This window comes from Erithacus rubecula, assembly GCF_903797595.1.
Source record: "Erithacus rubecula genome assembly, chromosome: 2".
Classification (NCBI taxonomy): Eukaryota; Metazoa; Chordata; class Aves; order Passeriformes; family Muscicapidae; genus Erithacus; species Erithacus rubecula.
In genome coordinates, this window is record NC_136685.1 from 29,300,290 (window position 1) to 29,323,864 (window position 23,575).

General features: G+C 37.4%; 1 protein-coding gene across 1 annotated transcript in view; it reads left to right on the forward strand.

Moving 5' to 3' along the window:
* Positions 1–23,575, forward strand: part of CD109 (CD109 molecule) — a 64,926-nt gene that overhangs the window by 37,232 nt on the left and 4,119 nt on the right. The window contains exons 20-32 of the mRNA XM_079298970.1: positions 2,431–2,544; positions 2,740–2,958; positions 3,654–3,798; positions 4,507–4,683; positions 8,065–8,146; positions 9,420–9,648; positions 10,169–10,334; positions 11,512–11,702; positions 14,021–14,176; positions 14,258–14,323; positions 18,491–18,627; positions 21,583–21,739; positions 22,155–22,257. Coding sequence (XP_079155096.1) covers positions 2,431–2,544; positions 2,740–2,958; positions 3,654–3,798; positions 4,507–4,683; positions 8,065–8,146; positions 9,420–9,648; positions 10,169–10,334; positions 11,512–11,702; positions 14,021–14,176; positions 14,258–14,323; positions 18,491–18,627; positions 21,583–21,739; positions 22,155–22,257 — 1,942 coding nt within the window. The remainder of the gene's footprint in view (positions 1–2,430; positions 2,545–2,739; positions 2,959–3,653; positions 3,799–4,506; positions 4,684–8,064; positions 8,147–9,419; positions 9,649–10,168; positions 10,335–11,511; positions 11,703–14,020; positions 14,177–14,257; positions 14,324–18,490; positions 18,628–21,582; positions 21,740–22,154; positions 22,258–23,575) is intronic.

A 23,575-nucleotide genomic window follows, 5' to 3' on the forward strand; every position in this document is an offset into this window, starting at 1 on the left:
AATGACTATTTGGGAACAGTGTTCCATGTTTTCTTTGCTCTGCCCAGGATGGCAGTCCATGAGTTTAGTTGGTAATGCAGGCAGTGAGGTTTGCACAGACTGGCAGGGAAGAGGTGGCTGGAATGTGAGAGGCATTTGCCTGCTGCTCTGCTCACCCTTATGGCTAATGCTTACCCCAGAAAAGTTGATTTAAGACTAAATTTACCTGTCAAAAGCAGTCCTGGAGTAAACACAGGTACAACCTGCTCTAGGTAAACTTGCAAGGGGCTTGGACTAGATGTCATCCAGAGGTCCCTCCCAGCACAACCATTCTGTGACCTGGGATAGGTGCTAAGTTTTGGATGACTTAGCCTGATGAGCAGAGTGGACACTGAGAGCTAGACTTGGGGTGAGAGTCTTCTTGGTCACCAATTCCTGTGTCCTGATGCTCTTCTCTTGCTTCCAAGTGTTTGAAGAGTTTAGCAATTTAAACTAAAGTCAGCAGCCCTCAGGTTATATCTCTGACCTGAGCTTCCCAAGTGCAGTTGTCCTAGGATTGCTCTGTATTCAAAGAAACCACTACTTAGAGAGTTGGTTAGCCTGTTTAAAATAGGAATTAATTATTGAAGTCTCACTTTGCTAGTATTTTACATACATAGAATAATCCATCCATTCATTATGTAAAGATCCTAGAGAAACTATGTTCTATCAGAGACAATTCCACTTCCATATCTAAGTTTAGTAGGGTTGAGACTGTAGTAGTGGGCTGTAGATTTCCATCTTGGTTCTTGGACTAATGTAAGCATAGCTTGAAGACAGCCAACTTACTCATTTATGTTCTCATGCCCTCAGATTCTTGGGGAGGGGCAACTTTGAGATCCGAACTGAGATCTAGGTCCAGATTTCACAGTTGGCTGCCATACCAGACACAGAGCATGTACTTTGAACATCCTCATCTGAACTCCACTACAGAATTTAGAGCCCAATCTGGATTTTGTGGCTAAGGCTCCTTTGAGACTGGAATCTTGATTCTTGTTTCTTTCACTTGGCTTGGCAGAGATGGGACAGAAAGAGGAATAGTTTTCTGATTAAAACTGTATGGAAATACACACTTGGCCTCTCATCCTCAAATGTGAGAAGGCTCCAAGTAGAACAGATGTTGAGACAATAATTTAGCTATAATCACCCCCATGCACTGTTCAGTACTTCAGTATTGTTGGTACATTTAGGTTGTGCTTAGAGTTCCATATGGCTGAAACATGTTAATCAGTACCATAAAGAAAGGCAAGTAAAAGAAAGACATGAAAAATGTAATGGAAATAAATTACGTCTGTGTGCTTTATGCCATGTACTGCTTTGCATCATGGTTTTATTTTGACTTCTCCTACACAGAGTGTCAGTAACTTTACTCAGTTGTATTTTATTGTAATATACTGGCATATTCCTTAATGTAAAGCTTCAGTTTTAAAGAAAAGTAAAACAAAAAAGACAAATAAAATAGGTACATAGGGAAAATCTTTACTATTAACTAACCAAAACCATCTTCATCAAGACTTATCTAACAGTTAATATCTAAAGACACTGAAGACACTGAGCTTTAGCAAACAACTTTTTTTTTTTTTTTTTTTTTTTTTTTTGAGAAACATTGGAATATTTACTTGCTAGGAAAAACAAGCTGAGGGATTTTTGTTTCTGAAACTCAAAACACTTGGAAGATGTTTTTAAGTGCAAACTGAATTAAAATAATTTTTAGTTGACATCTTGATAATAAAGGGTATAATGGCTCAGCCATTCTTATTGTACAGATATTCATAGACAGTGAAATTTTGAGCCCATTCAGCTTGATGAGACCTTACCATTGACTTCTTAGAGCCAAGATTTCTTCCAAAACCCTCTGTTCACAAATAAAAGAAACTGCTTGCTATATTTCTACAGTTTTTATTTTAGTTAATACTAAAATTAAAAAAAAATTAAATTAAATTAAAATTAAAAAAAAAGCATTGTAAGGTGTTGTTGTGTTACAAAATTCAGGTGAGTCAGTTATTTAGTTACTATTGACAAGAAGATAGGTCAACTGTCATTAATCCATTCCTTGTGTACTCAAAGCAATTTAATTACCTTAATGAGAGCTCAGGACAGATCACAGCTTCCAAACTTGCCAGATGACAGACTCATAGTCCTAACTCAGTTGTCTCTGTTGGGACTGTCCTGTCAAAGCTGTCATCAGCAGCTCTCATCTGAGCAGTGTCTCCAAAGGTGACAGTGACCAGAAGCACTTTCACCTTCTGTTTCAGCCCTCCAGTGATATATTCTGTCAGCAGTAGAGTACAACTACTCAATTCTATTATTCAATTCTGTCATTGAATTGAAAAGGGATTGGAAGACACTTTGTGTAGTAATTTTCTTTCTACTCTCTGACTGTAAGGGTTCATGACTGATTTTGTTTTGCAGCTAGAAGTTTTTCAGCCTTTTTTCATTTTCCTGAACCTTCCATACTCTGTCGTCAGAGGAGAGCAGTTCATTTTGGAAGTGAACATCTTTAATTATTTGAAAGAAGAAGCTGAGGTAACACAATGTCTTTGAATGTCACTAAATATTGCAAGGTTTTCATCACTGGTGAAGACTATGTCTTTTGTTGTGAGAACTGGCATATTTTCTTTAGTGGGCAGACCTATTTCTCTATACAAATAGCAGGTGGCAGCTTGTGAAAGCACCTTTTCAAAATTAACACTTTTATTGCAAATGTTACTGTATTTACAGGTTACTGTGATCCTGGATATGAATGATGCTTTTGAAATTACTCTAACGTCCAATGAAATAAATGCTACAGCCAATCAACAATCTATATCTGTACCAAGTGAAGATGGGAAAACTGTTCAATTCCCAATCAAGCCAAAACAGCTGGGAGAGATTCCCATCAAAGTGACAGCAATATCATCTGCTGCTTCTGATGCTGTTATCCAGAAAGTTTTAGTAAAGGTAAACAGTCTGCGGCTTGGCTTGTTCCTGAAGTAAATTGTTTCTGAAAACAGGCAACATAAAGCAGCAAAAGGCAAACCAATGTACTTCTCTGGCCCCTGCTCTGTATGGTTGGTTTGGGGTTTGGGGTCAGGTGGCTTTAAGTAGAAAACACTTCTTATAAAATAATTTTTTAAAAGTCCTTTGAAATTCTTTAGATCCCCCTCCAGGAATGAACACATAGATCTGTTCTACTGCAGATTGTTTGTCCAATGTTTCTTGTAAGCAAGGTGAAAGCTATTTATCTATCACTGAACCCCTGGTGGTGCTGCAGCTAATTTAACAACCTGTGGAGAGTGGACCTGGTGACTGTTTGGGATAAGTGCAGTCAATTTTGCCATACATCTGGCTTTCATTCAAAGCCTATTTTAGATTAACATTTCTGTGTTTTGCTACAGGTGGAATTTTAGCCTCCAGATTTTCTGGTAAACCAGACACTGATAAGGCTTGTCTAACTTTGTACGTCTACGTCTGATTCATGTCGGGCTCCATTTCAGTGGAAGATGGTAGACATTTGTATATCTCATCCTGCAATAAAAGCTTACGATCATAGAATCAAAGAATGGTTGAGGTTGGAAGGGAATAGTATGACCTTCCTGCTCAGGGCAGGATCAACTGCAGAAGGATACTCAGAATCTCTGTCTTTATCTTTATAGGCTGAAGGATTGGAACAGACATATTCTGAGACAGTCCTTTTGGATTTGGTTGGGAACAAACCACAAACAGTGTCTAAAACTTTGGAGTTCACTTTTCCTTCTGATGTTGTAAGTGGCAGTGAGAGAGTGCAGGTCACTGCTGTTGGTAAGAATTAACTTACTCTGTTTCTATCATTAGTAAATTAATTCTGGCATTAATTTTCATTAACTGCAATATGTTAGGTTGAATCATTGAGTCATCAATGAATCATTGAGTAATTTACCATCATGCATTAGGATAAACACAGGGAGACCTTATGGATGGAGTGTTTTATTCCTTTAATTTGTTTAATTTATGACAATATGGTGCTTGTAAGGTATTTTTAAGTTAAGAGAGTTTGAATTTAGTCAGGAAGGTCCTGCAAACTTTGCCAGTATCCTCTTCTAAGTATGTTGTCTGCAGAATGATACCTATGACCTGTCTAATTATTGTTTACTGTAGGTGAGAGAAAAAAATAAAGTTTCAAATACATACCACTATTGAAACATTTTCCTGGATTAAATAGATTTTGGTTATATGGGGGTTTGTTTGTTTGGCTATTTTTGTTTTTGTTGCTTTTTTTTTTTATTTTTTATTTTTAATGGCAGCTGTTTGAAGTTATTCTGTAGTTGTTAAGATCTATAGGGAGCTGCTCAATGGGCATAAAGTTGATCAGTAGATAAAGTATCTTTTCTACTTGCTTAGTGGTGTTTAGTAGAAACATTCCTAATATATCATATTTTCAACCAGTTGAGATTATACCACCCTTTATGTGTGAGGTATGCATTTATTTGCAATAAGCTTTAGTTTATTTGGTTGAATTTTATCTTTCAGGTGATTTACTTGGACCTTCTATCAATGGTTTATCATCATTGATTAAGATGCCTTATGGCTGTGGTGAACAGAACATGATCAATTTTGCTCCAAATGTTTATGTTTTGCAATACTTGATTAAAACCAGGCAGCTGAGAGAGGATATCAGATCAAAAGCAGTATCATTTATGAGAAAAGGTCTGTATGCATAAAAGAAAGATGATAGATTTTTATTCTTCGTAGTAAACTCTTTGTAGTAAAATGATTTCTGTGATTCTGCATCTGGTGTTTGAAATATTGCTTTGTGTCATGAAAACTGGAAGAGAAACTTTTTTTTCTTTTTTTAAATATTTACTCTGGGCTGATAGAATTAGACAGCAAATTATTTTGTTTACAAGGGCAAATTTTCTCAGAAAAAAAATTGTTGGTTTTGTGTAGTTGCATTTTCTCAGATGAGAAATGTGTTTTAATTCACATGGATTTCCTAGACGGTTATTACTTCTTGTTTGATAAAACCACATGTGAGCAAACATGTCTGATTTCTTCCTGAGGCACAGAGGTTTAAAATGAGTCAGTGAGCAGAGTGAACCATATTCACATCTTCAGTGACACCATCCTGACCTGATGTGTCCTTGTAGAGCTCCAAGAGTGGCATTTGATCTCATGGCTACCTTTTGTGCCTGCACAAATTTTAGGTTTGGTCAGAAGTGAGCTCTGTGCTAGAAATCAAAAGCTGGGAACTTTTAGTTGGAAATTGTATATTTGAATTGGGAGATACTCCAGGACATCACAAAGTTTGGAGACCACAGTTGCACGTTGCTTTGGATCAGACAGTGTCCAGCTGTGGTGTCCCACACTGGCCATGTGTCAGTCTCCTGGTTCTCAGAGAGCAGTGACACCAGCCCCATGTGAGCTACACTCCACTAAGGCATTGTGATGACATTCTCAATTTTTGTTTACTCTCTCCAAGTCTCTTTTCTTTGATTTTTTTAAGTTGTTGACATTTCCTTTGGAAAAGGCACAGCTCAAAATAAATTTTCCTTTCATCAGGATTCCAATTTTCTGTCAAATCAGTCTAATGTTTGGTGGTTTTTTTTTGGTTTTTTTTTTTTTTTAAACCCTTCCACTAGATGCTTTAGTTGAAAAGTACAGTGAGGAGGAAGAGACGTATTATGTAAACAGCTGCTCTGAAGTTTGTAAGCAATCTATCACTTTTTTGAGACTGAGCTTTGGTTCCATAGTTTTCTGAAGTTTTCCAGTAGTGGATTTATTTAAGCTATTTCAAAGCAAATGAAAATTAGAGGTTTAAATTTCACTTACATACAAATTGTATTGTGTTCTTAACTTCTTTCTGAGGCTTTGAATTGAGATACGTGTTTTTAACACTGCAGGTGCCAAAACAGTAAGTATGCTGAAGTATTTATAACCTTAACATAGAAAAGAACCACAGTCTAAAAAAACATTCTGGTTTTTTTTGCTTCATTTCAATAGTTGTTTTCTGTTGTTGCACTGGTTATTTTTTCAAGTGTAATCTTCAAGTTGAAATTTAGCTCAAGATGTAATTTTTACAGGCTCAGTTTTTGAAAGGATTGTTATGAAGTTAATTTAAAACAGACTATTTCACATGTCATAATTCACCAAGTATTTTTAAAAGTAACCTCAGAATCTGAAGCAAATATAATTAATTTCTGGCTAAATGCTTTTGAGAGGAAGGGATCATATAGCTAGCAGAAACTGCTATCTGGTCTTCATTTCAGCAGTTTTTTAACTTAGAAAAAAGGCAGTGCCAAAGAAAAGTTGCCTTTTAAGCACATTCCTTAATTGTGGCAATGACAGATCCCATCTTTAAATCACTTTTTCTGAAATGAAAGAAAAACCTGATTGGTCTGAAAGCTTTGTTGTTAGACTGAAGAGGTAAAGATTTTGAGCAGAATTTCCAAGCTGTTGAATAGGTGAGATCCTTTACCTTTCACATCTTTCTGAAGCCCTTTCCATCCTGACACAGCCTTGCGAGCTCTTTCCAGCGAGCCTCTTACATCTCTTGGGTTCCAGCCAACCCTCTGAGAACAGCAGCAGGCATCTGGCTGATAGGAGCCTTCTTTTGCTCCTTTGCAGTACTGTGTGCTGGCATTTGGGGTGTTGTTTTTCTGTGTGGTTGAGTGTGGGCTGGGCACAGTGGCTCACACCTCGTGCTCCGGCATTCCCGCGTTCCCATGTCGGATACACTCGTGTCGGAGCCCTTGTGTGACTGCAGCAGGGCTGGCACTCATTCCTCCTTCTTTTTCCTTCCATCTAAACGTGCTTAGTATCATTAACTGAGATGACAGCTATGTCTGTGTCTGAAGGATTCGCTGGTTTTAGTGATGTAATTATCCACTGTCATGCTAAGCACGTAATAAACCCCCTATATTAAAGCAAAAATTTCAACTGCAAATTCTTCTAAAGAAGACCCAAAAGCTAAATTTGTTGCTACTGTGGTTACATGGGAAATTACCCAGATATCATGTAGTAGATTCACAGCTTTATTTCTCATTCTCTTCTATTACAGACAGACCATGACTAGGAATTCATCTTATACTGGCACTTAGATTGAGGGACCTGGCCATTTGTTCCTCAGTAATTAACAGATTTGATTAATGAGTATACTTTCTTAATTATAATAGTTACAATAGTCAAACCAAGGGAAAAGACAAAGTGGAGGGAAAGAAAAGATATATTGTGAAATGCTATAAATAGATGTTGCTAATATTTGGGATTCACAAATAGAAGGTAAATTGTATAGGAAAAAAGACTTTAGGTAGCAGAAACTACAGTGAGTAGTATATCATAGGAAGCTCTTAATTTCTTAATTTCTGGTTCTGTACAGAAGTCATCTACAAGTGAGAATGCTGCTGTTGGTTGTGAGCAGTTCACTGCCTGCCTTTGAGGCCCTTTTATTTTGGATTTCTTGCAGTCAAGAGAAAGCTGCACTTGTTCAGGATATTGGAAAAATCTTAGGATAACATTTAAAATGGTTGTTCTCAGGATTTCAGGTCATTTGAAATTTTTCATTCATTTTAGAGCAACCTCTTCCAGCTTGCTTTTTCTGATAGCAAGCCTACTGATCTGGCAAAAGCCACCTGGAGAGAGGGCCTGGTTTTCCAGCAGCATTTGTAGCCTTGCCCTTTCAGTTGGAAAACACTTAATTTTTGTTTGTCCTTCCTTCTGCTGTAAAAATAGAGCACTTCTGTAGGTACACAAGATCCTCAAAATGAGGCAGCAGCGAATTATAGGTGCATCTCTGCTCTGCTCTCATTGTTCTGCTCATGGAGCCCTTGAGTGCAGCCACAGGAGTTTCTGGTTCTCCTTTTGTAAATGGATCCTTTGTGCTATTGCTGCCCACTTCCACATAATTTTCTACATGGTTTTCTGCATGAGGAAGGTTTATTTAGGAGGTTTTTTAAGAAATGCAAGCTTGAGTTGTGCCCTTCTCAGCCTCAGAAAGTGCCTTGGTTCATATCAGCACTTTTGGATCCAGTTTGTGCTGGAATCTGCATGAGAGGAAAGTGTTCAGTACCTGTCTCTACTTTTCCACTTCAGGCTACCAAAGAGAGCTGCTTTTCCAGAGGGATGATGGCTCTTTTAGTGCCTTTGGAAATGAGGATCCCTCTGGGAGCACATGGTGAGTAGTTCTGCCAGAATCATTGTGGAATTTTAGTATTTTAGATATTTTCCCTGCATCTGAAAAGTTTTTGTGAAGCTGGTAAAAGTTTCCAGCTGTATTAGTCTTCTGCCTGGTTTTCATTAGGTGTTTTGGCCAACTCTAAGGTCTTTCTTTCTGGATAACATATTGTCAAAGGCATTATTAGGGCAAGGCTTTTTAATTTGTGAGGCGGGGGGAAAGAAAGAAATGATGAATTATTTTAGGGAAATAGTTTAGTCTGAAAGTTTTTTCCTTTGGTTTCCTCAAAGGAATGAAGAATAACAATTAAATTAGTTATTCTTGCACTTGGCTGAAACCATTTAGGGCTATGTGATCATCACTGCTTCAATCAGATTATCAGTTATCTTTATGCTGGAAGCTGAAGACTGACTGAGACATTTTGTAGGGGGTGAACAGAGTTCCTGGTCATAAAAATTTGTTCTACTTGCATCTGTCACACTTCCTTTTATTGAGACTATAAACACAGCTGAAAAAGTCTTTCCAGTGCAGAGTTCCACTCCAGGAAGCATACAGAGCATAGTTGTGGAAGCCAGATAGATAACAGAGAGAGGTTCCAGCACTTTGTTCTGCTAACCCTTGTTCAGTTTAGATGTAATTACATTTTTCAGGACATGCTTCTGTCCCTATTTCTGTGCCACTGAATGAGACTTTCTTCTGGATTCAGTGGACGGCTTTCATTGACATCAGCAGGATTTGCCTTTGACTTAGTATTGATGATGAAGATGATTTACCTGTACTGGCAACTCTAGTACTTAAATAGTGCAGTGACAAGTTGCATGAATGCACATTTGGAAAAAAGGGAGTCGAGGAATAATGTGGGATTAATAATAAAACAACAAAGGCTGTTTCAAGGATATCATTACAGGGATAGTGGTGGTAATTAACATCACACCCATGACTGCATTACTTTGAAAACTATAACTTCTGCCTAGCAGCAGAAGGCAGGAGAGCAATGTTTGAATAAAAATACACTTGTGCTGGCAGACTCGGCGTCTATACTCTGTATTTAATTTTTGAAACATAGCTGCAGAAGGGATGATCTTCAGGAAAACAAGACCTATCTTCATTTTTAGTGGATTAAGTTTTGTCTACTTGTTATCTGGATGAGGCATGCATTTTGCTCTGCTGGTGTAGAACACCTTATGCTTTACAGTATTCTTACATCATCTGAAAAAGAGGAAGCTGAAATGCATGGCTAATTTTGACTTACTTGATGAACTTTTTCCTCAAGGCTATCAGCTTTTGTATTGAGATGTTTCCTTCAAGCTCGTCCGTTCATAGATATTGATGAAGATGTGCTCATGGATACAGCTAAATGGATTGTCCGTCACCAGAAATTAAATGGGGAGTTCCAGGAGCCTGGGAAAGTGTTAAACAGTGATCTTCAAGGAGGCATCAACAATCCAATTACTCTCACAGCTTACATCATGTCATCCCTCCTAGGGTTCCCAGATAAACAGGTATTTGAATTCTTAAATATGATTCATAGTTAGGAGAATGCTTCATAAATTTTCATAGCACCTGGCAAACACTTGGTAGTTAATAGAAATAGAGGCATATTTGAACACAGAATAAATTTAACCACATTTTGTTAAACATCCCTTACATATTCCAAGCAATACAAAGTTGTGTTAAGTCCTTCACTTCTGTATTTCCAAAATCTAAAGGCAGTTTCCGTTTGCAAGAATACGGTTGTGACTTTAGTCCAAGAACTTGAAAAGAAATTTTTTGGGGTGAACTAGTGTTAAAGATGTTAAGCCATTCCAGTTGATTTAATTGAAATTACTCATTTTCTTAAAGGCAGTTCCTGATCAAAAGGCTTGTCTTTGAGATTCATCTGTGACTCTGAAAGAGACTTTTGTAATTTCTTGGCTGTGGTTTGGGGCTAGTAATTTTTCTGGTTCAGTAAAATCTTTTCTGTTACTATTCCATGATATATTTTATTCACTGTATGTTCTTCAATATTATCTTAATTTCCAGCATGCTTATGCCATCAAGACTGCTACAAACTTTCTAGAGGATAAATTAGAAGAAGGCATTTCAGATAATTACACATTGGCACTTCTGACATATGCATTGTCCTGGGCAAAAAGCACAAGAGCAAAGGAAGCACTGAATATGCTGAACCAGAGAGCAGAACACCAAGGTACTGCACAAGTGTCTTACACAGTTATCTTACATAGATAGATTGTTGTCAAATTTAAAAATGTTTATCATCTATCTACAGCTGTGTAGAGTTCAGATCTGTTCAGAATATGATACAGAGAATTAGCCTAAGAAGTTCCAAGACAGCTTTAATGCGAACTGTCCATAAATGAATGACAATGCACAACAAGGCTTGGGCTTTCAGTCTCAGTTACTGTGTTCCTGATAGGAGCAGTGTGATGCTGTTGAAAGACATGACTTGTCAGTTTTCCCATTTTATTGTGCACACTCGTATGACCAGCCTGGTTAAAGATAGATAGATAGATAGATAGATAGATAGATAGATAGATAGATAGATAGATAGATAGATAGATAGACAGACAGATAAAATTAACAATTCCAGTGTAGTTTGGAGAGATCAGGAGGGTACTGGGGAGCAATGAGTATTGGGAAGAAGAGGTGAAGTATTGGACTTTCTGTAAGTCAATACAGAAATCTTTTGTACTTTCTCTGGGGACCTATCATCTCAGTATGCTTAACCTCTTCCAAGTTCAGCACAGCTAAATTCTTTTGCCTAATTTGGGGGAAGAACAGACCATATGGAGTATAAGAAATGGGAATTTTTGGCTCAAAATAGTAACTGTCTTCTTGAAAAATCGAAAGGAATTTGTGTTGCTGCCTAGTAATGGAACCTTTCAAGTGTCCCTCTGTGTTTACTGAGTCAGGCCTTTTGGACAGTCACTTCTGGGAAGAGAAGAAATTTTTTTGGGAAGGCTTCACTCAAGAATGAATCTATTGAGCAGCTGTGCTGCCTCAGGTGCCTTCTCTGGTCCTGAGATAAAGGAGTACTGGAACAACAAGGTGGCCTTTTCAGAAGGGCTCCTTTATGCGAGCACTTCAGGTGGACAAGTAAAGGACCAATGTAAAATTCACTGCAGTCAGTTGAGTGACTATTTGGATTCTGGCTTTTTTGCCATCTAGATTCAAACATTACTGAGGAAATATTTAAGTCATTCATTTGTGGAACACATTAAGGAGCACCTAAAATTAATACAATGCCATAGATCCTTACTAGAGCCCATTGTGTAAGCTTTAATGAAGAGGTTTCCCCTAAGATTTCCCAGGAATCCAAAGACTGCAGTCTATGGATCTGAGGTTATTATTGGTTCCTTTTACAGGAGAATTTCGTTTTTGGGTAACACCTGCTTCTGAAATTTCTGACTCATGGCAGCCAAGGGCCATTGATATTGAACTTGCAGCATATGCTCTGCTCTCTCACTTTCATCAAGACAGATTAGCTGAGGGGATCCCTGTTATGAAATGGTTAAGTCATCAAAGAAATCACCTTGGAGGATTTTCTTCTACTCAGGTAATGTCTTAAGGGGTTTTGCTATACTTTCTAAACAAGCAGTGTATTTTTAAAAATAAAAAAGTACCATTTTTACATGATAATTGCTGAGGGTTTTTTTTTTTTGTTTTCTGTAACAGCTTTGGTTATGTATAAGTTTGTATTATTGGCATCTTACAGCCAGTTTTAGTATTTTTGGCAAGTCTAATGAAAAAAGAGAATTAGAGGGAGACCTTCTTTATATAATGTACTAATAACAAATTAAGAAGAAATAGTAGTGTCCATGGAAAAGTAATTAAACATATTTTCAAAATAAGTATGATGAATATCTATGCTTGCTTTCTTTCCAAAGAGAGAAGCCTCTTTTAATTCTTACCATGTGCAGGTCCTCAAACTCCTCAAAGGCTGTTAACTTAGCCTTTAACTAAAGGGAGTAGCTTTTAGAAAAACAGCCTAACCTAATTCCTCTGTTGGCATTTAGTCTTAACTTAATAATGTACTTTGTCCTTATTCTTGCATAGATTTTTGATGGGCCATGAAATTTGAAAAATCTTCACTATCTCTGGGAGGTTTCCATGTTATTGAAGCCACATCTTGTAAACTGTGCTGGCATCCAAAAAATTAGATAGTACTTTGGATTGCATTGGTTTAAACTATCTTTTAAATTAACTACAAATGCTGGTCACAGTAAAATGCCACATTTCATCATGCTGCTTGGTTTCAAGGTGTACAGGCTATCCTTCATTATTTTCAGATGTTGGTTGGTATTAATCTGAGAGAAATGTGTTCTGAGTAAAGCACAATTTAAGAACCAGCCTGGTTCCCTGAGGTATTAGTGCTTTCCTAATGTGTTAATTCTTGCTTATTATTTGGAGAGGTTGATTGAAGCACTAAATGAGTTTAAAAAGCTTTTCTTTATTCTTCAGAAACCTATTTTACTTGAAAGTTTGAAAATCTAGCAACCTAGCATTTACCCTTGAGGGTAAAATTAAGAAATTAATTTAATCCTTTTGTTCTTCCATAGTCTAAACTGTTTTGATTTCAAAATTACTCCAATGTCTTGCTAGATACTTTCTTTAATGTGCAAAAATGACTCCATAATTTTCTACATAACTTCTAAGATTGCTTCAAAAAATAATGTTTGGAGTGTTTCCTTCCATGTGTTTATTACATAAGAAACTTAATATATTGTTGACCAGTAAGGAGGAAAGTATTAATTTGCCTGTGGGATGCTAGATAAGTTAGGGTGTAGTAATTCACCATAATCTGTATACCTGTACAGTTGCTAATCAGTTGATCTTATTACATGTTAAGAAGTCAGTGAAACAGGTAATCTCAGAATGTGGCATGGGAAGGAGAGTGTTTTTTTTTTTTAAATCAGTTTGAGAGAATAGTCATGCTAGCCCCTTAAGGTATGGCACAGTAACCATGTTGTAGTGAATGAATTCCTGTCATGTTAGAATTTTGTAATTAGAAGTGACCTAATAATAAATAAATAATCTGTATGCCAAGCCTGAAAGGCCAATTTCTTCCCTCTGACTGGTTAAAAATAGGTGCAAAATGAACTGCATGAACAGAAAAAATCACTGAGAAGATTAGAGAAATATATTTGATTACTGTATTTCTTCCCAGAAAATAGTGGATGTTAAAATTCTCATTCCCTAAGCTGTGCTGGACCAAATGTTCAAACATTGTCTCTTGTGTTCATGACCTGGAGAGCTAAGCCTAGAATCACACACAAAGTTGAAAAAAAAGAATTTTAGATACATTAATGACAGCGTGTTTGTAAGTGTATTCTGCAGTTGTTAAACAGCTGAAACCCTTTGAAATTGTTGCTGAGTGTCTAATAAAAATTCATTTCAGCCTTTTGTTAAAATGAGTGTTAATAATTTTTCAGACCTGTAGCTTTTGTGTCAACAATCAAGGCACCCCTGAAAAACTCCTGTGCAGTACTGAGTACTTAATGAATAGTAACTAAATAAATCTTGATGGTAGCAATTTTGTTATTTTCCTCTGTGTCTTTCTCCATGGTTGGTGTTGTGTGTAATTCTGACTGCTGTGTCTTTCAGCTTGTCAGGTGTTGGATGTACCTTGTACAAGAGGAAATCTCCCTGGGCTGGCTCCCACCTCATTTTCCATTTCCACAGTAGCTAACTTCTTGTCTTGTGTTGCTCTCTCTTCTGGGCTGGGGGAATCCAGAGATATGGAGGTGGCTGCAGGAAGATTCCAGCATAATCAACAAATGTGTCAAGGCAGGGACTATGAGCTCCCCAAGGCATGCTTTATGTGCTGCACTGGCTTCCTCTTTTCAATACTGAAGGGTTTGTTTCTCTCAACAGGATACAGTGGTGGCTCTACAAGCCTTGAGTCTGTTTGCAGCTCTCACTGTAGGAAGCAAAACAGAAATGGATATAACAGTGACAGCCCCTTCTTTGGAAATGCCAGAAATATTCTCAATTGATACTCGAAACCGTTTCCTGCTTCAGGCTAAGGAGGTACAAAGTGAGGAATACTTTTTGTAAAGTCTGCTGACTGAAAGTGCTTTGAAAATACTGGTTTACTCATCTTTCTTTCAGATTCCTCCTGCAAAACAAATGTCAATTACAGTGTCAGCGGAGGGAATGGGATTTGCTGTCTTTCAGGTAGGCAATGCAGGCAATCAGGTAGGTATCCTTGCTAAAGGCATGCTTTCTGTAAGGAAGGTGCATTTTGGAAGCTTTATAAAACATGTCAATCGGAACAGACTTCAAAATGCCTTAAATTAGTAGCAAAGCACTTCAGAGATTGAGGAATGCTGTGAGTAAAATATGGATATATTCCTGTTGTTCTGACCAATGGCCTGGCCTTTTAAGTACTGCTGGATGACTGACAGTTTTGTGGCATTTCTATGAGCTAGAGCTGTATCAAAGCAGCCCTGTCCTCCTGCAGAAATGCAATGTCCATTTGCAAGACAAAGAACTGCAGTGATACACTAGCAGGCACAGAATTCAGAGTAAAACAGGAATGTGGAGTAGGCAGAAATGCTTCACTGAGAACCTGTGGTAAACCATATTGAGGCACAGATCAGTACAGAATAAGATTGCATTGCCAGTTTTAAGGGTTATTTTCCTTTCATTGAAGTAGAAAGCAACAGAAACTAAAAATAAGAGATTATTACAGCTAGGTTCTCCAGCAATTGTAACAGTGTTCTGAAATAGCATGAAAAGCAGAGTCAAGGGATCCTGCAAATTACAAACAGTAATAGACACAGCATCAATCAAAAGTGTGGGCATGGTAGAAAGTGAAATGAGAAATACCATATTAGAAAACATTGTTGGATCTAACTTGATATGGCTAGCAGTGGATCTCACTTCCCTGGAGCCCTCTCCATGACAATTGGTTGAGACCACACAGGTGAAAGAGCAGATCTTGGAAAAGCTACAAATAATGCAGAAGTACTAGTCTCTGAGCATGAGAGACTCATTTCATTGAAAATATAAAATTATACTGGCTGACTGTGTCGTGAAACAAGAGTTCCTGCTGGACTACTAGTCATATTGAGAAAACTGATCCAAACCCACCTTTAAGTGTCTCCAAGTTTTATGCCAGGTCAGACTCTATCTCAAGTTCCATCCAATCTTTCCTTCACTTTAGTGTTCTTATGCATCTGGGAACAAAAATGCCAGGTGGTGGTTGGTAAATATGCTTTGCGATAAAAACATCTTTTCAAAGAAATTTTCACAGCAGTAAACAGCTGCTGGAGATATAACTCATTCATTCAGCACTGCAAAACCCACAGTGCCATAAATCACAACCCATGTTTATTAATTCCCAGAAGTACAAATGAAGTTTATAGCAAAGTTCAAAAGTTTCAGAGGATAATTTAAATTCAGGCTTGCAGGCCAAGATAGGAATGAACATCTCAGCAGGACTGGGTTCACATGTCTGTGGTTTCAGTGTGCCCCATGTGTATGTTTGTGTGGAATGTAACACTCTGAGGCTCCAGAACAGTTAAGACTACTTAACCCTAATCATTGTTGAGAAATACTCCCTGATATTAAGTCAGCTAATTTGTCAGGCAAGCTGATCAAAAACTTTTCAGCAAATAGTTTCTTGCTGGAAGACACTGATTTGTTGAAATTAATATCTTTCGTGAAAGCACGTTGGTTCCAATTACATAATTTCCAGCAAGAAAATTTCACATTCAAGCCAGCATGTCTGGTGAAGACTGGGCAGAAATCTTCCACCAAAAATAGCCAGTTGACTGTGGTGGGAGCACTCCCTGGGGCTGTATAGCACCAGGGTTTCAGTTCCTGGTTTGTTGTATGAACATGGAAATGTGCTCACCAAGAACTGCTGTTCAGGAGCCAAGGCTAGATTACCTTGCTTGTTTAGGTCACTGTGCTGTTGCCTCTTTTCCTGAAGCTTTGAGTCAGAGATGCTATGACTTGATTCAAAATATTGCTCTTGACACCCTGAGATCAGTTCTTTCCTTCAGCTTCCTTTGGTAGGTCTGGTATTCTAAAAGAAAGAGTGCTGAGGACATTGAATGAGATTTCTCTTTTTCCCAGACACAGTCTAGATCTGGATCAGATTTAATAAATCAGATAGCATATGACATTGCAATCACATTTCTTCAGCTGGGTTTCATTGTCTTGGGCCTGTCAGAGTACAGTGGTAAGAATCACTGTTCTGGGATTTGACTTTGTTGCCAAATGTAGCATGTCAAAACAGTAATTCATTTCAATATCACACAACACAAGATTAAATCCATTAATGGAAATGTTGTGCTTACCCAACAGAATAGATTCTTAAGGGAAAAAAAAGACTTTTTAAATTTTTTTAAAAAAATTTTTTTGGTGAAATTTACTGCCCATGTGTACAAGTTGGCAGTGCATTCGCTCCTGACCCTTCAGGATCTCATTAAATGTATTTATTTTGGATATTATGGTTGTAAAGGCAGACATTACTTACAGCATTTTGGTGCTGCTGTCAACAAAGTTTCCTAGCTCGTCTCCCCATGGCGTGGGTATATCCCATGCATGACCTAAGACACTCTGCAAGAGGGAAGAGAGGATGGGTTAGGGTATTATGAAAGATGCTGTGGAGAAAGGACTCAAAGAAGCAATCTTCCCTAGGAGGCCTGCTGAAAGTCTTGAAAGAAACACCTCTCTGCTATCTAGAACCACTGTGAACTGGTCATGGCACATGACTAAAATAATTGGTGTGGCTCATGCCTTCTTGGGAGGAAGGAGAATGCCACCAAAATCTAGAACTAGCAGCAAGGACAGGTGGACAGGCTCAAACAAGGGTGGGTATGGGCAAAGTTGATAGGTGAACAAGATCTTCTCAATCTCCTGATGGGTATAGAGAGGGCATGAGGGAGAAACTCAGAATTCCCTGTTACTCATTACTGGAAACACTGGTTGTTTTTTCTACTCAGTGTATTTTTGCTGGACTTAGGCAGACAACTGAATGTTGCTGAAATAGGTACAGGATGAAATGCACATATATTTCTCCGTTGCTGTTTGAATGGATGTTGAGTACTCAGAAAGGGACAGTAAATATTGGAGACATTTTCATTGAATACACATCCTCAGTCAAGCTCATTTATGCTGCTAGTTGAAGAAGAGAAAGGATAGGCATTGATTGGGGAATTATAAATGTGCCATATTTTTAGAAGTGTAGTGCAGTTGTTAGGGTCAGCTACTATTAGAAGCATTGCTCTCATGCAGAACACTGGCTTTTGGTTTTCTCTCCTTGGGGCTCTCACCAGAACTGGTTGCACTATACACAAGACTGGACCAGTTCTGCCTTTAGCTTTGGCAGATGCCTTTTAAAAGTTTAGAAATGCAGTTGCTCATTTTGTTAATTTTAAGTGAGTTTCTGTATAATACCCTTCTGTCTCCAAAGTGTGTCTGTATAAAGAAGAAGGCTTTAATTAATCTCTGTGTTGTGAAAACATTTTCCTTCATTGTAATGAAAAATAGGGAAAAGAAAGTCAGATTGTAGCACCAATAATTTATTCCATGAAAATACTAGCTGATTGACCTGTTCAGTATGTGGTTTCAGAACATCCTGCCTTGGCAGTAAATTCCCATCCATTAATTTTTTCTGGCAAAAGTTAAAACAGTTTTGTTTCTATGATGACAGATTGTTGAGGCCCTGCTTTTTGTGTGCCTTCCACTGGCAGGCTTTCTAGATTGGTTTCATCCTTGGTACTGCCTTCTCCTATGGAGCAGTTGCACGTGATAAATCTTCACAGTTGGTTGTCCTGAGTGCCTCTAGAATTGGCTCTGCACTCATACAGCATGCTAAATTCAGCAATGTTGGGCAGGGCAAAGGGAATTATGTGTAGGGATTGAAAGAAGTAGCAGAAGTTTTGTACCAGAAAGTGAGAGACATAGCAGCAAAAAAAAACCCCAGAAATTAAAGATGATTCCCTCAGTCAACCAGATAAAACACATAGCATGGTGAGGGGATTCTTTGCTTTTAGTAGAAAAATTAGCAGAAAGTGGCTAAAATAATTCCCCTTGCAAGACTCAAATATGTATTTTGCTTGGCTAAAAAAAGGAAATAAAAAAAGCTTCTGGAAAATCACAGTCCTTCTACAATGGTTTCAGGTAGCAAGTGGAAAACCATCAGTCCAAATTTATAGGTATGATGGGGCTGGTCCAAGTTATGTTAGCAAGTCAATTACAGGCTAGCATGTCTGTGCAGACGTGTGTTTTCTCATGTGAACACTCCTCTGGTGTTGTGCTGTTGACAGCTTAGCAAACCACACTGATGTGCTTTGCATGTCACCTGATGCCTGTACTTGCAATCCACAGCTCAATGTTATGTACAACAGAAAACACACCGATCAGAGGCTCAGATCTGCCCAAAATCGAGAGGCCTTTGACTTGAATGTTGATGTAAAAGATGATAAAGATGATAAAAACCACTTGACTTTGAATGTGTGCACAAGGTAGGTAAATCACTTGGAGCATCTCACACACTTCTTTGTATGTACCAACTTTAGATTACTTTAAATAAACTAAATTATCCATTTGTTTGTATGAATTTACTAATGTATGTGATATAAAAGTATACCTGAAGAAAAGAAAAATTACTATGCACAAATGATAGTAGTTAAACTAAGACTCTATTAATAAGTCAATTTTTGCTGGCCAAATTATGGTTTTTTTTTTACTAGTGTGCATATAGATGGAGGTACCCAAAATGTTTGAGGTATGTGGAAGAGTTTATATGAAATACAAGAAAAAACTCAAATGTTTGTTTGGTGCAAGTGCTTTTGAGCTAAAGGGATGATTGTGGACAGACTTGAAAATTGAATCAGTATCTTTGCATTGTAACTTGAGTAGAAAACTGTGACAACAGCCTCTTACCTTTCATGAAAAGAGTCCTTTGGTTTTGATACAGAAGTAGATGTTTTCTTTTGTAAAAAGAGAAGGAAGTTCTGAAGTGCAGAAAACACCATGAAGTAAAGTAATCGTTCTTTGTTTGCCTCTGTAATTAATTTCACTCAAAACATTTTTGGCTGGTGTTAAAAATCCATATTTTACATAATGATAAATTCACATTGCCTTATTGTCCAACTACCTTGGTGGTCTTTCATTCATAGTTAAGAACTTGGTAATAGAATACAATACATTATTCTAGATTTGAAAGAGGTGTTAAGTTTTCTACACAGGCTAATTCTGCTCTTTTTGCTGTGGAGGATATGGGTGTGCATCTGGGGTGATGTTTCTTGTTCAGTAATCAGCAAATAGGAACTGAGCTGAGACTGCTCAAGGGTCATCTCACTGTATGCCTGGAACTGTTCTTAGGCTCTGCCTACCACAAGGGAGTTGTGACTGGAGATGGAGCCTCTAGGTGACACCATCATACAAATAATCAGCTATAGAGAATATGATTTCAGTATAGAGGATTGCTTTAATTTGGGAAATAGCCAGCAGGCATAAAGCCAGAGCTCTGTTTTTATATGTTTCTAGGATCCAGTTCATTAACACAGATGGTGGGCAGAGACACCAGAATACATGAGAGCTCTTGAAACAGAAGGGACTTGTTCTCTTTTAAACTCTCTTAGGAAGTGTCAATAGCATTTTCAAGTCTAGCACAAACTCCTGACATGTAAAGGGCTTACATGCTGGGTTTGGGGTAGGCAATTTGACTCTCTAGCTAAGGCCTTTCACTTATAATACAGAGAAGTAGTGCCCCATCTCTCTGGGAAGCCTCTAGGGTGATGGTGGTGCTTTAATTGCAAAGTGTTCAAAGAATAGGGAGAAATCTAGTGACATTGAAAAGCAGCCTCAAATGACTACTTGGAATATTTAGTTGGTTCCAGCATCAGTTCCATCAACTCTTATTGTGGAAAGTGGACTGGTACTTAAGCAAGTCTAAATTGCTGAGGCTACAGCTTCATCTCTGGTTGCTGCGCTTTCTTCAGATACAAGTTTCAAGTCTGTCTTTCTCTTACGGGTCATCCTTGCATGATGACTTTTTTTACCTTTTCTAAGAGATCATTGAGTTGAAGAGATGGTACCACAACCCACCCCCAAGGCTATCTCTCTTCCTTTTATGAGAGCCAGATCCTCATGAATTCTAGGGATATATCTAATTCACTCCTTGGCAGTACCATGATAGTTTGGTTCCCTGTTGGTGTTTTAGTAGCACCCCAGGCTGGCTAGACAGCTTGGGTATTTTACTCTCCTCTTGCTGGTAATTATGCAGAAATAATTACATCCAGTTCCAATTCAGTTATTTGTTTTCAATAGCAGCTACTTTGGCACAGCACATCATCGAACAGATGGTTTCATTTGTTTCTAATCTTGTGAGCCAACTGAAGTCAGTGTTTGTGCTGTATTTCTTTCAAAGTTGTATCTGCCTTGAATCAGCAGGCTTAACAGCATTGCTTTGAAAGCAACTCTTCCCTTTTATTTTTCTTTTTTGACTACCCAGCTCTACAAAGAAATAGTTTAATTACTTTCAATTCTGCCAGGCTTTCGAAATGAGGATTGGAGACATTTCTGTTCTAGTGGAATAATAATCATTTACCTTCCATGCTAAGGCCAGGGAAAGTGTTCTGCTACCTCTTTATTTAAAGCACTAGAATCTTTTGCAGGTCATTTAGGTGGCACTTGTAGCACAGAGCACCATAAATATATTTTGATACATCTGTTATGCACCATAGTGTGTAAGGCTTACTCAATAGAGCAAGCTTTTACTCCAGCATCTGGTCTTCACATTGGAAGAAGATACAATAATAAGCATTATTTAGGGAAAAAAGAGGGGACTCAACTTATTGAATCTTTTCCCAAATGTGGATTAATAACACGGCTATGCATTTTAAAACTGAAACTTTGAGAAATAATTTGGTGATAACTTTCTTAGTGGAACCATCAGTCTCTGTGAAGGAAATATGAAAAGGTCTGGGAGATTTCTTTGGTGTATACACCTGTATCTTGGCCTCCAAAATGAATAAAAGCAAAACAATGCATCCATAAGAGGAAATACGTATATTTCTGTACAAGAATTCCTACAGCAGGTTCTTAATTGCTTCTTTTAAAACGTGTTTAATTGTTATAGTTTCTGCATATTTGTAATATAAACCTGTACTAGTAGATGCTGATTGAAAGTTCCTCATGGTGTCAATATAGTTTTTCACATGATTTATGTATTGCAGTTTTCTCAGTGCTAAACCAGCTTTTGCATATGTGGCTAAAGTTCGCAGGAAAAATAATTGAGAAATTAATTATTAGATCTTTATCATTAGAAATTTTCTTGTTAGTATTTTGTTTCTTTTGTTTCCTAAGTATTCTTAAACATTATTACTTTATTAGTTTGGACTTAAAGATCAACTGTTTTCTTTAGAGAGTGGGCTACTGTATTTCTGCTAAAAGTTTCTTTGTGTTTTGAAAAGGTACTTTGGCTCTGGCACGGCTCCCAGTAGTGGTATGGTCCTCATGGAGGTTGGATTACTTAGTGGTTTCTCAGTGTCACCAGATTTTGTTCCATTAGGCAACACAGTTAAGAAGACAGAAAAAGACAATGGAAAAGTCAACCTATACTTAGACTCTGTAAGTTGGAAATAACAAAGAAATGTGTTTGTGGTGATGTTAATCTTGACTTTGACATTGTTAGGCTTAAATTTGGAAAGACATTGTGATTATATTCTTTGGAGAAATCAACATCTGCTATTTATATGGAACTAAGAGTTCTTCTGTTTTTTAGTGAGACTGATTGGATAGGTGCAATTCAATTGTATTTGTAAGGGGTTTCTAAATTAGGCATCTTAAAAATCACACATAAGAAGGCAGATGTTTCAAGAAGTCTGTCATTTGATCAAAATGACTGCAAATGAGATAAGCATCTTTATATGCATCTTGACTTTATGCCTTTAGAAATGGACTACCACTGAGCTGAAAGTCCTTACCTCTTCCATGAAACCACCATCCCCTGGGCTCTCAGGATGTTTCTCTTCTGTTTTTCTAGCTAAATGAAACTCAGGTTTGTGTGGATATTCCAGCTGTGAGAGACTTCAAAGTGGCAAATATCCAAGATGCTTCAGTGACTGTAGTGGATTACTATGAACCTAGTAAGTATCAGTCATTCCAAATGGTACTTAATTATTTAAATGTTTGAAACAAAGCTTCTTGTAGGAAAAGGAGAAATTTTACTGAAGATACAGCTGCATTGAACTGTAGACTTTTTGGACATTTATGTGCCCATTTAGCTAATGACTAATAATGTTTTCACATATCTGTTGTCCTAATGGGTCAGTTCAACTATTGCAAATTGTCTGGTTCACTACATTCCCAAAACTATCAAAGTGAAGCAGAAGCTTCACTTACCAAGTTAATAATTGCCTCTTGAGTAGCTTTGCCATCTGTTTCTTGCTTAAACTAAGAATCCTTGATGGGAGGAAATGCCAATATGTCCACTTTTGTTGTTAGCTAAAGCAGGTGTATATTGGAAAAGCTATTTCAAAGGTGGGGTTTTTTTTGGGAGAGGGGTGGGTTGGGGTTGTTTTGCATATTTTTTTGTGGGTTTTGGGGAGCTTTTTGTTTGTTTTTTTGTTTTTTGTTTGTTGTGTATGGGTGTAGTATTGTATGTATTATGTAGTATGTGTTGTGTAGAGTGCTTTTTAGAGATGTGCAACAATGTACAAAGCTCTTTGACAAAATTAAAAGCAAGAAAAAATTACAGGCTGCTGGAGAAGATACTAGGTATTCATTACATGAACCACCTGGTACATTATTAAGGGTTTGGGCTTGGTTTGAGATAAGATAAAAAAGTTTTTTAGGCAATTTTTTCATGCTTTTTTAGCACAATACAATAGACAACCATAATATGTGCTACTTCATCTAGACGAAGATCACATTTATTCTATATAGGCTGAAATTCTTGTTCATTCACAGAATTGTAAAGAAAAATAGAAAATTAATGGTTATAAATATAGTGACCATTAATTAGAGCATGTTTTAAGGGTTAGTGGCTTAAAAAATTGCACCAAGTTTTTATTTGATAGAAACATATAAGAGTTAGAATCCTTGGTTGAAATGAATTTCCAGATCCTGGGAGAAGAGCTCAGGACCTAATCTTCTACAAGAATTCTTTAGATAGGCTAATAAATATGTTTGTTGTAAAGTCACAGGTAAATGCACATGTGTAAATATTTTTATTATAATGAAATAAGTTTAGTTCATAAATTCTCAGTTAGCAAACTAATATAAAGAACCAAAATTTATATGATATAATCGTGTATTTTGGCCCATAAAATTACATATTTTGAGGCTTGTTATGACACTGAATATAATTTCAGTTTAAAAATACTACTACTAAAAAAGGCTGCAAGGCCTCTAGTTGGAAGGAAAAAATAAAAAAGCCACTGAGTTAAAGAAACTGCAAAAGCT